A 16891-nucleotide genomic window follows, 5' to 3' on the forward strand; every position below is an offset into this window, starting at 1 on the left:
ACATGACCCGGAAGATGTGGGGCTTCATTCCCGTGTTGAACTGCTCTCAGCTGCTGAGCTTCTGTCCTTCGCAGTCCAGACCCTCCGTCGTCCGCATCGCGACCCCCGACCCCCGGGAGAACTCTCCGCAGCGCACCATGTCGGGTAAGACACACCGGGGCCTCCGCCGACACTCACAGCCGCACCGACACCGGAACACGGCCAGGCTGCACGGAGCGAACCGGCGCTGCACGAACTGTCCTCATCTCAGGAAATATAGCTGAATTTCCTGAACGCCGCAGAAACCTGGTGCCGCTGCTGCTGCTGCTGCATGTGGTCTGACACCAGATGACCCGTTCACACGGTCCACTTCCTGCTGTGCTGGATTTACAGGTTTAATCAGGTTCGGGTCCGATGTGCGTGAGTTGATGAATCGCTGCAGCGGTTTGGACCAAAGTAAAGTGGGTGATAAATACAAAATAAAGCACATCCGGTTGTCATTTTCAGAGTTAAACCGTTTCCTATGCAATTACTCCTGAGAAACACACTAGGTGTAAGAACCGGATTAAAATACAGTAAGAAATAACTAATATATATATATAAATAAATATAAAATAACATTCAGACAACAATCAAGCTTTATTGATTATCCCCAACATTTGTTCTACGTTAAACTATGATTCGGTTTGTTTGAAAAATTTAAGAAAATTGTGATGTGTCCAAAACCCCCTAAAAAAAAAAAGAAAACTCAGTTTAACTTCATTCAAAACAAAGAACAGCATCAAATCATCACATTTTAGAGGCGGAAACCAGCAAACGTTTGGTTTATTTGCTTAAAAATAATTAAAAATGTTAAATTTGTTGCGAAATAGAGTTTCCTTGTCAGTTGACTCATTGATTAAATGACCAATGGTTGTAGCTCTACTTTCTAAAGTGGTGGTTTAAAGGGATTTTTGCCTCCACAGTTTGTCCCACTCTGCTACTGCACTTACATGTTTCTGGATTTCTGAGGCCGTTTACTTCAATATTTGTTAGTTTAAACGTGATAAGAATAAATTGACTGATTATATCTTAAAAACATTATTTTTTAAAAGATGCCTGTTCAAAATACAGCTTTAAATTCTAATTTATCATTTTTAAACCTGCCTCTTTTTCATCTGTAATGGTTTTGGGGCACATTTGTTAAAGAGAAAATGCGAATTCAGCCGAAATTTTAAAATGCTCCAGAAATCAAACTCCACCCCAAAAAAAGCTTGTCGATCCTGTTGTTTGGCCATTTTGACCGACCCACATGCGCTTTTATTTTTTAAAGAATTCATCATGGACTTCCTGGGTTAATGTGGAGTCGTTGAAGCAAATTGACAGTTTCTCTGTGGTGGACGTGCACTTCAGTGTGAGGCCTTTTTTTTCTCATGCCATAAAGGGCTCTTTGCGTCACAGCATAAAAGTATTTTGGGAAACTATGCTTATATGTGATGGTGTAGCTTTAAGTTATTTTATTTTATATACACTCAATTAGAATATATAAAAATGCCTGTATAGGTAGCTCAAGATTTACTTCATTTTATTTCAAAATCATGAAACTTGCTCCAGAGATTGATTTTAAACTTAAATATTTTATTCAATGATATCTTTGCTCATAATATTGAAACGTGTCAGACCCAGACGTGCAGGAGTCATTAGGTTTCATGCAGCCACAGAACACATCACATGCTTCCTGTACCACGACGCAGACCTAGCTTTTGATAAACCAGTTTCCTTCAATTGAACCCCAGCGACCGTACGACACTCCCACTCCCGGGTAGGTTTCCCAGAAGCCCCCCCTGACAACACACGCATTCAGCCTGGTGAATGCTATCTGCTGGCTCTGGGCCTACTTTTCACAGTGTGTGTCCCCTGCTGTTAATATATGCATGGGGACCCGTCAGACACTGAAGTCCACACAAAAGGCCTCGCCGATGAACTGGGTCAAGTGCAGTGGGTTCTACAGTAGACGGGAAGGAAACGTGAGGATTTGAATCTGTTGTTTTGTAGAGGAAAAGAAGAAAAAAATCCCCAGAGACATTGAGACGTTAATGTTGGAACGTTCACTATATTCAGCTTTTTCTTAACGTTTATTCACTTTAACAGCAAACCCTGTAAAATGAAAATGCTCAAAAAGCTGCCACAGCCACATGTGAGGAGCACGGACCATTGTGGTTTTTGAGAAAATGACAAGAACCTGTTGTATTTATTTAACTGTTGTTGACGTTATCACCGGACGTTATTACACTGGAGTACAGGAAGTGAGTCTGACGCTTGTGTGTTGTTTCATGATTCAAGCAGCAGTGTGCATCAAACTTTGGTTTTGTGTTACCGTCCTTATCTGTGGAGGAGGCTGTACAAACTTAAGAGTCTAATTATGGGTTATCTGGCTATTCGTAAACTACTCTCATTGTGGGCGACCGGGCCCCGACACTGTTTGACTCAGTAAAAGTTATTTTGGGTAAATTTGTCTGGTGTCAAGTATGAAGGACAATAAATAAATGTAGAAATAAATAAATGAGTAAATGTTTTTTTGTCCTTCATGATCGAGCCCATAGTTTCACCAAAAACCTCAGAAATGTAACTGATTGTTTGTTTCTGTTTAATGATGATTTGGCGCCTTCGGACTCGTAAAGAAATGCATTTTGTGACATTGTTTTTCTGGACGAAATTTTACATGTATGTAAAATCTCTCATGGCTGCATCACAATGACTGTACTGGACTGGATTTATCATTGTTACTGCTCCATTTAAATATATTTTTATCATATATTTGCACCACTCAAAAGTGCAATATATATTCTATTTATATGTGCAGTAACTTGTTCTGTGCAGTGTCCCCTTTATTTGGATTTGTCCCTTTCATTTAGTGCTGTCTACACTATCTCTATTCCTCGTATGTTAATACATTTTTATATTTTTAACCGATTTTAACATTTTTATAGCTTCTTTCTTTACTTTAACATGTCAATTGGTGCATGTTACCCAATCAGGTCATGGCTAATGCTCGTGTGTCTGTGTGTGTCCAGCAGACCAAGCTTTTGTGACATTAGCCACGAACGACAGCTATGCCAAGGGAGCGATGGTTCTCGGGCAGTCGTTACGAAAGCACAACACAACCAAGAAACTGGTTGCACTCATCGGGCCTCACATTGCAGAACCCTGCAGGTAACGCACATCCGTGACGCCGCCAGTGACGCATTTATCCAACTTTTAAAGTCGTGTAAACCGTGTGCGTGTTTGTGTGTTTTTGTGTTGTAGAGACGCACTTGGCTCCATTTTCGATGAGGTGTGTGTGGTGGACGTCGTGGACTCGGGTGATGTGGCTCACCTGGCCCTGATGAAGCGTCCGGACCTGGGAGTGACATTCACCAAACTGCACTGCTGGACTCTCACACACTACAGCAAGTGTGTGTTCATGGACGCAGACACACTGGTGAGACACAAACCTGGAAAAGGAGAAAAAGATTCCAGGTTTTAGACCAGAAGTCCTCTCTCTGTGCGGGGACATGATATTTCAGCTCCACGTTTAGATTCAATGTGTTAGATACATGTTTCTGCCTCAAATTTATGCTCAGAAAATTACTGTAGTGGAAAAACTGTCAAGTGAAACTTCATGTCAGAAAGTGAGTATCGTTCTTTGAATGTGTTCAGGTGCTGTCAAATATAGATGAACTCTTCGAGAGGGAGGAGCTCTCTGCTGCACCCGATCCCGGTTGGCCGGACTGTTTCAACTCCGGGGTTTTTGTCTTCAGACCGTCCAATGAGACGCACGAGAAGCTGCTCGCGTTCTGTGGTGAAAACGGCAGCTTCGACGGTGAGACCCGGAACATCTTTCTTTTTCTCTCTCTTTAACAGGTCTTCAGAGGATTAGAAGAAAGGACGTGTGTGTGTGTGTGTGTGTGTGTGTGTGTGTGTGTGTGTGTGTGTGTGTGTGTGTGTGTGTGTGTGTGTGTGTGTGTGTGTGTGTGTGTGTGTGTGTGTGTGTGTGTGTGTGTGTGTGTGTGTGTGTGTGTGTGTGTCGGACCTCAAACATACAGTCGGTCTGTGGAGGAACCTTTTGAAACATGGCAGCCACCAACCCACTGATCAGTTACTTTAAGCTGCAGCCTCTCGTAGCAATGCTGATTGTCAGTGTGTGAAAGGAAGCACTGATCACGGATAACGACACAATGGTGTGTGTGTGTTGAACATTTGGATTTGTAATGTAGTGAGCCACATTGGATTCAAACAGCCAAACAATCACAACTCCTTGCAGCATTGTTTTGCTCTAAATGAACCGTGATTACCGTGTGTGTGTCCGCAGGTGGAGATCAGGGGGTTCTCAACAGTTTCTTTAACACCTGGGCGACGGCAGATATTTCTAAACACCTCCCCTTCATCTACAACCTCAGCAGTGTCTCCATCTACTCCTACCTGCCAGCTTTTAAAGAGTCAGTAAACACACACTGGGGCTCCCTCTCTCTTTTCTTTCTCACACTCTTCTCGTCATCTCACAGTCTTGCCACCTTTTTTTTGTTTTGGACAGATACGGGCGTAACGCGAAGGTGGTGCACTTCCTGGGCAAGGTGAAGCCGTGGAACTACTCCTTTGACGCTCAGAAGGGCGAGGTCCGAGGCCACGCCCTATCGGCTGACCAGTGCCAGCTGCACCCTGACTACCTGCTCCTGTGGTGGCAGCTGTACTCCAAGTCTGTGCTGCCTGTGCTGCAGCAGGCCTACGGGGACACGCCCTTCAACAGCGGCTTCACAGAGGAGAGCGGGAACGTATGTTGTCGCTCCTGGTGTGAAAAGAAGAGTGTTCGGTTTTAGGCGTGATGAGGGATTCCAGCGAATGTGTGTGTTTATTGCGTAATCGTCCTGAGTGTGTGGAAATCTCTAATCACTCGGTGAACTCTCCTGTCTCTGGCAGGTATCTCACCATGAATCTGTCATGGTGTGTGGGGTTACCGAGCTGTGACAGTGCCACATATTGAAGCTTTAAGCGTTTTCGAGCTCCAGATTAAAATGCTGGTGAGCTCCAGTCGTCACAGCGACAAGTAAGAGTTGATTGGTTCCACATTCCACTGCACCGGTCGGTTGCCAAAGAGTCGCGGCAGTCCTGTCGTCGCTGGAACACAAAGGACGCCAGGCTGGCAACAGCCGTTCAGAACTTAACGCAGTAGCGGGCAGTTGCCATGTTGACTGTGGTAACAACACTGTGGTGAAATAGTTGCGAGTGAGTCAAACACAGAGATTGATTGTGTCCCCAAAACCTGCATTTGCCTGAAGGCCGTGTCTCATTGTGTCACACTGACATGTTTATACAGACGCCCTGTGTTTGTGGAGAGACTTTTTCTGCCTCCACACAGGTGACGTTGTGTTTTCAGGTTGTGCGTCTGTCCCACTCTCCTGAACAGGACATCTCAGGAACATCTTTGGCACAAACATTCACTTATTTTTGGTAAAAGGTCACTGTGACCTCCATAAAACACCGTTTTGGACACAATTAAAAAAAAACACTCACTCAATCACAATCTACAGCAAATGTCAAATAGAAAAGCTGATGTGTGGTTGTAAACTGTGACTTGACTGGTTGATGAAGACGTGCAACCTGGCCCTTGTGACACTGTGCCAAGTAGAATGGCACTCGGTGGTGTGTATACCTCTGCCAAGGCCCGACAGTTTCAAACCACATTTGGATCTGCACCAAATTACGCTCAAAATAGCAGTTCCCTTAACATTTGTTTCATCAGGATTACTCACGAATGATTCTTCTGGGAAATTGTCTGTAAATGCTTGCAGTACTAGAGAAATCTGGATCCACCCTTTGTTTGAATCTCGTGCCAAAATGTAACGGTTTCTTTCCCGGTCCCGTCACGTTTCCTGGAAATAACTTTAGCCGTTTCTTTTGCGTAATCCTCCTGACAATCAGACAAACCGGTCCACAGAGTTGAAAACATAACCGCCTAGGTGGAGTTATCACTGTGTGATCACTGTGGCGGTTACACAACGATGACACACCGAATTTCCCCAAATTTCTCTCGGGTCGGTTGGTTCAAAGACGTCTCTCTGATGCAACCGGAAGTCGGTGAAGTTACACAGCAGCATCTGTCTGAAGTTTACTGACAGGAGGTAACATTTATCAAATCAGACCAGGTTCTGCAAATGCACCAAAGCCCCTCAGAATTTCATTAGCTGTGTCTCAGTTCAGGGGTCACGTCCCTCAGAGGCTGCGTTTGAAGACCGAATGCGTCACAGCTGCGCGACTAGACTGTCCCACTTCGAAGGCTCCTCCAAATGAAGTATTTAGAATATTGTGGCTTCACTTTTCTCAATGGGAAGAATTAGAGTCTATGCAGAATTTACGTCACTGAGGTTTAAAGTCCTTGTAAAGCCATGGTTCAAAAATACAAACCACAAGTGTAATTTGGATGCTTGAAGCCTCTGTTCACATCCACTGAGAATAGACTATATATGGGATTTGGAGACAACATGTCCAGTAGTTAATATTAACCATTTTGAGATGGGTTTTTAATTCATATATTCTGGATTTGTCAGTTAGGGAGAAAGTGTAGATGTAATTGTAAATTAAAACTCCAAGCAGAACCTTTTTATAATGTGTCAGGAGGGGATTTTAACTTTTATAGTCGACTGTTGTTCTCTTGCTCTCGAGAGCCACCTGCAGAGTCCGTGTCCTCTTCACCGTCTCTCATCTGCGAGTGTCATAAAAAGTCTGGTTGCACTTTGACCCTTCTGATGAAACACCTGCACACAACATTTGTGTCTCGAGGGGAAGAAAAGAGCAAATTCCCCCAGTGAGGAACCTGTGGCTGAGTGAAAGCCGAGCATGGCTGAACCTGGGGAAAAACCAGTCCTTATAAAGTATTGCTCTGGCTTTATTTAAGGATTCATTCATTCTCTCTCTCTCTCTCTTTCCGTCTGTCTGTCACACAGGGTAAGCTTCAGGAGGATGTGAGCGCACAGCCGGTGGCCTCCGCTCCTCCTCCACAGAAGGTTTCCTCAGAGGTGAGGAAGCAGCGCTGGGAAGCCGGCCAGATCGACTACATGGGCGACGACTCCTTCGCCAACATAGAGCGGAAGCTGGACTCCTTCTTGAAGTAGCGGCCGTGGGTGAGAGAGAGAGAGAGAGAGAGAGAGAGAGAGAGAGAGAGAGAGAGAGAGAGAGAGAGAGAGAGAGAGAGAGAGAGAGAGAGAGAGAGAGAGAGAGAGAGAGAGAGAGAGAGAGAGAGAGAGAGAGAGAGAGAGAGAGAGAGAGAGAGAGAGAGAGAGAGAGAGAGAGAAGCTCTGTGGGGGGCGGAGGTATAACCACTGCTCAGCTCAGTCGCAGAGGCTTGACTAGCAAGTGACTGAACGAACTTTCGGCCTCACTCTCTGCATCCTGTCAGTGTGTGTGTGTGAATGACAGAGTTGACCTGTGACACAGTTTCTCGTGCACTCTGTAACATTCATTTATTTCTCTTTAAAGACACGTTTGACATTTTGGAGAACACGCTTATTCAATTTGCGCTCTTGCACAGAGATGAATTTAAAAAGATGATGCCACCCACATTTCTTCATGTTAAATATGAAAGAAGCTTAGAATAAAGACAGAAACCAGGAAAACCTCAGCACTGTGCATTACTCTATGATTTGGTCAATATGTGAGCCTGAATTTAACAAATCAAATTTCATATTTCTAACATTAACTGACTGTGGGTGACATCCTCCTGTACTCACATGTTTTCTAATCACAGATGTTTATTGTCTGCTCAGAATGACAAACATTTTCCCACGGGGCCAAACCGATGATTAAACCCAGTACATATTTCTATCCCCCGCACATCTCGGCTCTGTGCGTCTTCTCTGCTGAGCTGCGATCGACCGAAGCTGCAGCAAGTTTTCAATTTGAACGTTGCTCTTGACCCTGGCTGACATTCGTTGCAACTCCAGGCGCAAATTAAACATTTATGAGATCGTGGCGATACGTTTGTTGATGCACTTTACTGCTGAGGGAGGTAAAAACCTGTGGAAACGCCACGTGACCAGATTACAAAGTTGGGTATTAAGGAAACATCCAGATTCTGTGCAAAGGTAACACCCACCAGCTCTTCTAAACACCCCTGATACAACTGCTGTTGTATTTTTTGGTTTAATTTGTATAAAAACTGAAAGTGTGTAAAAGACAAGTTGCTGTTTCCTGTGTGGTTATGCACTAAACTGTTTCTTGGCTGTACACAGCAACTTCCTGTGACTGATAACAACTGACGGAGGCCATAAGATGCAACATAAGCACTTGTTAAATGGCAAATTTTCATTGATACACTTAATTTGGTTTAACCAACGACACACAACTTGTAAGTGAGCTTCATAGTTGCTGGTTGGTGGATTTTGTCGCCTTTGGACAGAGCGGTTTCCAGTCACTTAATTTATCCTCTCGATCAAAGAGTCCCCAAAATGTCAAACTCTTCCTTTAAAGTGTTCTTGTGCATCCGATGGAATCATAGTCCCGAGTCTTCCAAACCTGTGGAAACTTCCAGCAACAACAGAACAACAGCAATGGTCCAAGTCTGTCAATAAGTTTGTTTCTGGATTTTTACCACAACTCCTGTAATAAATCTCTACCTGAACCACTTTGGAGGAAATATGCAGCAACTGGCTCACCCTCCTCTTTTCTCAGCCAGTTACAAAGATCTCACTTCAGTCCGACAGCGTTCACCTCCCCAGGTTACAGATCCCCGTCTGTGCCTCTCGACGCTCACCAGCTCCCCGTGACCTCGGCTTCGTAACGTCCGGTATCGTGTTAGGTTCTCTAGGCCTGTTGTGTTGCGTTTGCATGGCACAGTGTTTAAAGCGTGGTCGGTGATGTCGTCAGTTGTTTTATTTATGCGTTTGTGTCTCCTGCATGTTACATCCCCCACCTCCGTGTGTCTTTGTGCCATCACCAGGGTTTCATCACTTCCTGTGTGTCGTATAACCAGCTGCCTTATTGCCTCTCACTGTTTACATGTACTCATTCACTGTTACTGCTGCTAGTAGCACAACAGACGGACTTTGTTGAGGCCCGGCTTTCCTGTCACCTCCTTTACTCCACGTGTCCTCGTTCACAAATCTGCTCCAACAATAAAGAAAATTCACTCATTTCTCCTCTGTATACACCTTCCTTCACGATGCAGACAAGATTTAAAGTCCGTATGTGATCATATTTATCTTGTTTGATAAATCCTGGCCAGCACACTGGTGGAAGTATAACATGATGTAGTCCTGTTCCCCAGCTGTTTACTGACCATCCCTGTTAAAGCGCTAATAAAGAAATGTTAAAAACCTTGACTCCACGCTTCCTGTCATGTTTCATTTTAAGCATCACGATTTCAAGTTTGGTACAAACGTTCACTCGGACTCGAGGATGAACTAATTAAATGTGGTCAAAGTCACTGACAGTGCAAACATTTTTTGATCTTGTGAACGCGACATCTCAGGAACACCCTCCAGAGAATCCTTCACAATTTGGATAGAACCGTTCAGTTTGACTCACAGATGAACTGATAAGAATTTGTGGGTCAAAGGTCAAGGTCAAAGCTACTTTAAAAAACACTCTTGGTCTTGTGAACGCTAAAGAAACCCTGAGGGAAATTTTCACTTGGACTCAAAGATAAACCGATTTTGTTGCTGGAAGGTGAGAGGTAAATGTCACTGTAAGCTTACAAACCCCATTTTTGCCTTGTAAGTGCTTTATCTTAAGTGCGCCTTGAGAGAATCTTTTCAAACTTGGCGCACATGTTCACTGAGACACACAGATTATATAATTAGATATGGGTGGTCAAAGTCACGGTGGCTTAACAAAACGTGTTTTCGGCATCTCGAACAAGATACCTCAAGTCTGCCTTTAAGGGTTTTCTTCAAACATTTACCAGTTGTCCCTTTGACTCAAAGATGAACTGATTAGATATAATTTATCTACGGTCAGGTCAACAGTCACAGTGACCTCGTGTAAGTGTGGAATGAAAAACTATTCGGACTGAAACTACACTGGTGGTCTGACGGGAGTCCTACATGTAGGGCTGCAGCTAATTGATTTGAGCCCACGATGGTTTTAACATTACTTGTTTTATCCAACTGACAAACTAAGACATTGAGTTTACAATAACAAACATTAGTGAACAAGAACAAAACATGACTCATTAAATAAAACAGAACTTAGAACATTAATGAGCAACTGTAAAAAAAACAATAAACCTTTTCAAAATGTCCGACACCAAATTGAACAGTTTGTGTCGTTTCCATGTTAATGTTCAGGTCCAGTATCAGACTACTACAGCTCCATCAGAGCTCTGATGTCGTCAATGGGAGACAATTTACTTTCGGTGTTTGTGGAGCCAAACGCCTTCTCCACCAGGTCCTGCTTCTGCCTCTGGATCTTCACCATGTTCTCCTCGACTGAATTCTTCACAATAAACTGCAGCAACACACACGAAATGAAAAGATGCACACAAACAAAAGATTCCATGGTGAGTGAACTTTCTTGTGTACCCATCTCTAATATAAAACTGATGTGTATATAAGAAATCTTTTAAAAATACTAACAAATCACAAAAATCCTTGTACTTTTCACAACATACAGTGCAAAAAAAAATGTTGGTCTTCACACTGACAGTAAAATAGACGGTGCAGAACTTGCTATACACTAAACTTTCAGTTTAACCCTAAAACAACTTTACAAACACACATGGAGTCTGTGTTTTCTGACCTTGGTGACGACGACTTTCTTCTTCTGGCCCAGACGGTGGCAGCGGTCGATACACTGCTCCTCAGTGGCTGGGTTCCAGGCCTAAAACCCAATCAATCACACAGGCACGATTCAGACCACAGACATTTCATGAACCACTTAGGATCCCTACAACCATAGAATCAATCGGTTGCTGTTAGAACCAAACTGTGGAACAGTTTATGAATTAAGATTAGACGGGCAACATCCTTTGTGTCTTTAAACTCTTCCTAAAACATTTTTATCACAAAGCTTTTATGAACGCTAAAGAAACAGAATATAGTGTTTTATTTTAGTGCGCAACTTCATTTTTCCATCCCATACCTCGCCGACATTGGTACTTACAGGATCCATGAGGAAAACTCGAGAGGCGGCGGTCAAGTTGAGCCCCACCCCTCCAGCTTTGAGTGACAGCAGCATGATGGCGGGGCCGTCGGCGGCGGAGCTCTGAAACTCCCGGATCACCTGGGTCCTCTTCTTTTGGCTCATGGCGCCGTCGAAACGCACAAAAGTGAAACCGTGCTCTCTGGGGAAGAGGGAAGAGGACGAAGATGAAAGAAATGTATATTTTTTAACCACTAACCATTTTCCACCACAATAACTAAATGAATTAACTAGAGGGGAGATACATTGTGAGAGGTATTTACAGTAGAGAAATTAAAACAACCCAACCCTCGCACAGTATGTTTGAGTGTGTGTGTTACCTGAGTGGAGTCTCCAGTATGGTGAGGAAACGCGTAAACTGAGAGACGACCAAACTTTTAATGCTGCCGTCTTCACTTCGCAGCCTGAGCAGGTTTCCCATCAGCGCCTGCACCTGCAGAGACACAAACAAACAACACTGATGTCAAGTGGAAACGTACATGTCCATTTTTCTGTTGCTGTAACACTGCCAACGTGAATATTTATCTCCTGACTTCTGAGTAGAGAAGTGGGGAAAGAGTCACAAACACTACCAGGATCTTAAGTACTAACACTTGAGGCCTTTTGAGTGTGTATGAAATGAAGGAACTCAAGGCAAGTTTGTATTTCATTTTCAATGAGAGGGATTTAAAAACAAATTTATGAGACATTTCAAATCCTCCCTGCTGATGTTGATCATGTTAAAGGGAGCAAAATAGAAAATATTAATAAAATAAAGGGAATCATTTCCTGTACTAATTAAATGCATCACTTAATAAATATAATTTTTGTTATATATACTGTTGAGATGCTAAATGAAACTGATTTATAGGCCACCTGATTCTGCACCAGAGCATCAAGTCAAGTGAATTATTTCATGCATTTTTTCATAGTCTACAGAATTTTTTTTATCATTATCTGTTTGGTTATTCGAGCAGTGTACCTTTGAGCTTGTCCTCCACCTCTCAGAATTCATACTGTTCTCTTCTTCCATTTCCTCCTGTGGAAACTCCACAAGCTCCTTGGTCTTGATCTCACTTCGACAGAGAGGACAACGCGCCGTCTCCTACATGAACATGTACAGAAATTAACAGCTAAATAATCACTTATTTCAGCGTAAACTTGCTTTTTCAATCACCACCACGTGTACCTTCTCAGTGCTGATGACCTGGGCGATGCAGGGCCGGCAGTAAACATGTGCGCAGTGTGTGATGACGGGGAGACGGACCGAGTCCAGACACACAGAGCACTCCTCATCGGAGCCGCTGGCCAACACCAACCGCAGCTTCTCGATCAGACGCTCCCGCAGCTCTGTGGGCGTCGCTGCCGCACCTACAGACAAAGTGAGGGCACGCAGAAGGAACAATTGATTCAAATGATCTCAGAGGAGAGAAGATCTTTCTGAAATCTGCATTAAAACAGAGGAACTAATAATTTCAACACAGTACACAGTGAATTCAATGTCAGTATAATGATTATAACTGTTAAAGTTCTACTGTGCATCAACAATTCTCACAGAGGTTTTTAATTGGCAAAACGTAGAGTTTTTATTAAGAAAAAGGAGCTTTTACCTAAATCTGAGCAAACCTTCGCCAGTAGATCAGGGTGGCAGCAGTGTTGTCGAAGCCTCATCAGGATGGCCAACACATCAGCATAGTTCCTCAGCACTGACCCCTCTGCTACATATCTACACACAAACACACAAAATTATACAAAACAATTTATTAATATTATCACATTCAAAATGCATTCATCCACAGCCACATGTCTTTATTCTTTGCAAGTTCATTCCGTACTAACATGCTGTCTTCAAACATGCAGTCTTCCAACATGCATGCACGCACACACACACACACCTGCCGATGGTGTTTCTTCCTTCGTTGCGCGCCAGCTCGTACTCCTCTCTTTCTTGCTGGCTCAGTTCCACCTGCTCCACGTAGACAGTCTTTTCAGGCAGGGACACCAGGGGGCGCCCATTCGCCTCACTGCTCTTGGTCCGCCGCAGTGTGATGTACTTCACCAGGGTCTGAAGGTTCCTGCACACAGCATCAGTTTCCTGAGTTTAAAAATATTTGATTTGGCTCCAGTCGCTTCTGTTTGTTACTGGCAAATGGTTGAGGTCAATTTAAATGTTAGAAATGAATAAGATTTGTATGAGATAAAGATGCACCTTGGCAATCTGTAGTGTGGTGTACTACCCTGTAGCAATGTAATATACAGTATGAACGAGCACTCACTGCAGGCCGTCCCTGTCTCCCTGAGTCGTGGGTCTCTGGATCACTCTGTTCCACCACTCTCGCACATCGAATGGCTTCAGACGCAAGAAAGCCACCAGCATCCACAGGTCTTTCACACTGTTCTGGATCGGAGTACCTGGAGCATTTTGTGGTGTTTGAAATGAATAAAAATATTAATAATGACAGAGAGAGAGAAAGAGAAATCAAGAGAAGTAATCTCCTGTTTATAGTGATCCATTTGACTGAACCTCACACACAATCAGTATAAACGGTTTCCACTGTTTATGAATAGATGATGAACAATAATCCTCATATGCTTCCGTGTTTACAGGCTGGTGTACCTGAAAGAATCCAGCGGCGGTCAGCTTTCAGGTCCAACACGGCTTTACTCATCTGTGTGTTTGGGTTTCTTATGATGTGTCCTTCATCCAGCACGACCCTCAGCCAACTGATCCCGTGGAGGGGACTCTTATTCTGAAAGAGAAACAAATGCATTTGATTATTTAAAGAAAGTAGACTGATCTCTAACTGAGATCAGTTTCTCTCCAGTGTTTCTTTTTCCGTGAGAACATGTTGCGGCCACTGACAAACACAGGATTTACATACGGCAAAGTCAGCAGACAGAACGTTGTAGGTGGTGATCACCACATCCTGGGAGGACAAAAACTTCTTGCTCCTGTTGCGCTCCGAGCCGTAATACAGATACACGTTGAGCTTCACATTGGGATGCACGTGCTGCTCAAACTGCTCCTGCACTCACACACAAAAGACAGAGGAAGAAAACATGACACATGACTCTTCACGACTGAGAATGCAGCTGGCGATTCAATGCAGCGCTTTGCTGACAAGCTAGTTTTCCTCTTCAGCTTGTCCACAAGTTAAATAACAGGTCAGGCTGCAAATAATGATATATTATATATAATATATAATATTTTCTGCTAATTATTTGTATTTTTTTAAGTAATTTTGTCTATAATTGTCAGTATATGTGAATTACAACTAGCAGTTATAAAATTGCGTGTTTTATTTTTTAGTCCAAAACTCAAATATTTTCAATTCACTGTTCGACATGAAAAAGAAAAGGATCAAGTCCTCGCATTTAAAAAGCTGCAGATTTACTTTCCGTTGACAACTGATCAATTGATAGATTCAAGATTCCCGTTCTCAATTCATGAGTAAAGTGACTGTGTGTGTTGTTGTGTGAGGCTGTGTTCTTACCAGCCAGTTGCTGAGCACAGAGAGTGGACAGATGATGAGAGTTGTTCTTGTTGATAAGTCATCTGCACTTTGAGGGAGGAAGGATTCCACACCTGCACATATAACACACACACACATCTCCAAGAGTTCAACTTTCCTTCCACTAAATTACAATCACGTAAAAACATTATATTAGAACTCACCCGCGGTGGGACTGGCCTTGTTGGCAGTTTTCTTTTTCTTCGGGTCTGATGCGGCGCCACCCAGCGCTGCAGCGAAGTCCAGATCCTCCAGCAAAACTGGGGCCACTGCATTTCAGGCACAACACATTACAGTGATTTAGAATCGTACTTTTACACAAGAGCTCTATATATTTGGCTGTATTGGTCTTTTCCTTTTCTTCTTTTTAATTTACAACAAAGATTATGGTTAAACTGTAAAAGTTCAAGCCTCAATGACATTTCTTTGTCATATCAGAAATCTATTAACTCCTTAATATTGTTATCACACCCCCCCCCCCCCCCCCCCCCCCAAACAATCTATATTAGTCAGGCTCTACTTTAAACAAACCAAATAAAACAACAGTATTAAGTGAAACCTTCTAAACAAAATCAAAAACTAAAATTCACTGTTGACATATAGCCTCGAACATGCATATATGATAGTGCACATGTACAAATTGTGTATCGCACCTTTACTGGGCTTTCGCTTGGTGGCTTTCATCTTTCCTTTGCTAGCACCTGCAAATGGAGAAGTCCGGTAGAAATATATTTCAGGAGAAAAGTGCTTAAACAATCCAGACAAACACTCAGAGGTGAAAAAGGGTAAGAAATATGGAGTTCAGTGTCCGTTCTTACTTTTCTCAGACTCACTCGTTCTCTCCACGATGTCCGGTATGTCAGCACAGATCACCTCCGCCTGAGGACTGACCCATACAAGAACATCACCTCATCCAGTTATGTCACAATAAACACAGGGCTCAAAACATAATTACATCTCACAGAGCAGGTGTGAAAATGTTAAATAGATGGAGAAATGTATGGAAATACACCCTGAGCAACAATTTTTACTATAATAGTGATGATATCATGCCAGTGTGTCATATTCAATTAAAACACACTTACAGGTCTGAGCTCCTTCCTGCTCCATCAGTTGCGTCGCTGTTCCCTGAAACAAACACCCACATCACCTCTGTGGTTAGAGCTCTTCTACTGTTTTCTTACATGCAGGTTTGAGAGATGAAGAAATCAGTACATCTGCAGCAGCAAATCGATGTGAAGTGTGGTTTACCTTCTAGTTTGGAGAACATCTGGGGTTTGGTTTTAGCTTTAAAGGGTGAGGACCCCTTCTCCTGCAGAAATGTAAACAAACACTTTATAACGGTTTACAACAAGTCAGTCTGCAAACTGACAGAAAAGGATTATAAGTGGACAGCTCTAAGTTCGTCTGGCATTACAATACGTCCCCAAAGCGTGTGTGTGTTCACACACGTACATTGAGCTGACCACTTATGATCGCATCACTCAGGACGGATGTTAATACCAGATCGGAAAGAGGTCATGTTCAACACAGCTACACTTACACATCTCTCCACAGGCAGTGGCTTTCCATTGTGAAAGTTGGTGAGGATCAGAGCAATGGTTGTCAGAGTTTTTCCCTGAAAAACACAAAGAGGGGTTTTCAGATACAGATTGTGTGCGTGTGCGTGTGCGCGTGTGTGCGTGTATGTGTGTGTGCGTGTGCGTGCGTGACTCACCAGTCCCATGTCATCTGCCAGTATTCCTCCACGAACCCTCTCTGGTATTTCTTTGGCAGAGAAACATGTGAGCGTGTTGAAGTACAGCTCCCCTGTCTTCTTCCAGAAGGGCGGCAGCGTAGATTTGTTTTCTCGAGCACACATCCAGGACAGGGCCTGTCTCTGGTGCGGCAGGAGAGGAGTGACCACAGACTGCAGAGAAAGATGCAGAGACACTGACAATGTGTTGAATGTACAGGAAGCTCTGATGTCTAATTCCACAGCATAAACAAAAACACTAATATCAGAGATTCACAGACTTTTGGATATTGTTTTCCATTTTGTGGAAATCAAGGTTGAAAATAATATCAAACAATAAGAAGCAAAAATAAAAATCATTCGTTTTTTTTTGACATAATTGTTTTGAGAATAGTATGAAATACAAAGATGCACAGATTCATAAATTCAATATCATGTACGCACCTCAACAGCTTCTTTCTCGCCGTCTTTACTCTCCATCAGACCTTCAAACAGATTATCAAATGCATTCTTCAGCTGAAAGAAAAAAAGATAT

General features: G+C 43.1%; 2 protein-coding genes across 7 annotated transcripts in view; one reads left to right on the top strand and one right to left on the bottom strand.

Annotated features, from left to right (window-relative positions):
• The window catches only part of LOC117756655 (glycogenin-1-like), a 24036-nt gene continuing 7145 nt past the window's right edge, over window positions 1-16891 (top strand). Inside the window, exons 1-8 of one of the 4 annotated variants that reach the window (XR_004612829.1) lie at window positions 1-144; window positions 3033-3171; window positions 3265-3439; window positions 3658-3820; window positions 4310-4436; window positions 4532-4769; window positions 6939-7111; window positions 7245-7395. Coding sequence is in view for 3 of the 4 variants with exons in the window: in XM_034577281.1 (XP_034433172.1) it covers window positions 3-144; window positions 3033-3171; window positions 3265-3439; window positions 3658-3820; window positions 4310-4436; window positions 4532-4769; window positions 6939-7106 (1152 nt within the window). In the remaining variant the exon portion in view is untranslated. Of the gene's footprint in view, window positions 145-3032; window positions 3172-3264; window positions 3440-3657; window positions 3821-4309; window positions 4437-4531; window positions 4770-6938; window positions 7177-7244; window positions 7396-16891 lie in introns of those variants that run through there. The other 3 variants (XM_034577281.1, XM_034577284.1, XM_034577283.1) reach the window with 3 other exon arrangements.
• hltf (helicase-like transcription factor) overlaps window positions 9695-16891 on the bottom strand; it is a 10549-nt gene continuing 3352 nt past the window's right edge. For 2 of the 3 annotated variants that reach the window (XM_034577270.1, XM_034577268.1), the window contains exons 6-25: window positions 16801-16872; window positions 16339-16530; window positions 16165-16239; window positions 15873-15933; window positions 15707-15749; window positions 15440-15507; window positions 15275-15322; window positions 14786-14890; window positions 14604-14695; window positions 13992-14135; window positions 13727-13859; window positions 13386-13521; window positions 13005-13184; window positions 12720-12835; window positions 12299-12480; window positions 12092-12214; window positions 11451-11563; window positions 11092-11272; window positions 10729-10809; window positions 9695-10437 (exon numbers count right to left, since the gene is read on the bottom strand). In XM_034577270.1, coding sequence (XP_034433161.1) covers window positions 10294-10437; window positions 10729-10809; window positions 11092-11272; window positions 11451-11563; window positions 12092-12214; window positions 12299-12480; window positions 12720-12835; window positions 13005-13184; window positions 13386-13521; window positions 13727-13859; window positions 13992-14135; window positions 14604-14695; window positions 14786-14890; window positions 15275-15322; window positions 15440-15507; window positions 15707-15749; window positions 15873-15933; window positions 16165-16239; window positions 16339-16530; window positions 16801-16872 — 2289 coding nt within the window. In that variant the 3' untranslated portion in view covers window positions 9695-10293. The remainder of the gene's footprint in view (window positions 10438-10728; window positions 10810-11091; window positions 11273-11450; window positions 11564-12091; window positions 12215-12298; window positions 12481-12719; window positions 12836-13004; window positions 13185-13385; window positions 13522-13726; window positions 13860-13991; window positions 14136-14603; window positions 14696-14785; window positions 14891-15274; window positions 15323-15439; window positions 15508-15706; window positions 15750-15872; window positions 15934-16164; window positions 16240-16338; window positions 16531-16800; window positions 16873-16891) is intronic. The other variant, XM_034577269.1, reaches the window with a different exon arrangement.

Source organism: Hippoglossus hippoglossus, chromosome 22, assembly GCF_009819705.1.
Source record: "Hippoglossus hippoglossus isolate fHipHip1 chromosome 22, fHipHip1.pri, whole genome shotgun sequence".
Lineage (NCBI taxonomy): Eukaryota > Metazoa > Chordata > Actinopteri > Pleuronectiformes > Pleuronectidae > Hippoglossus > Hippoglossus hippoglossus.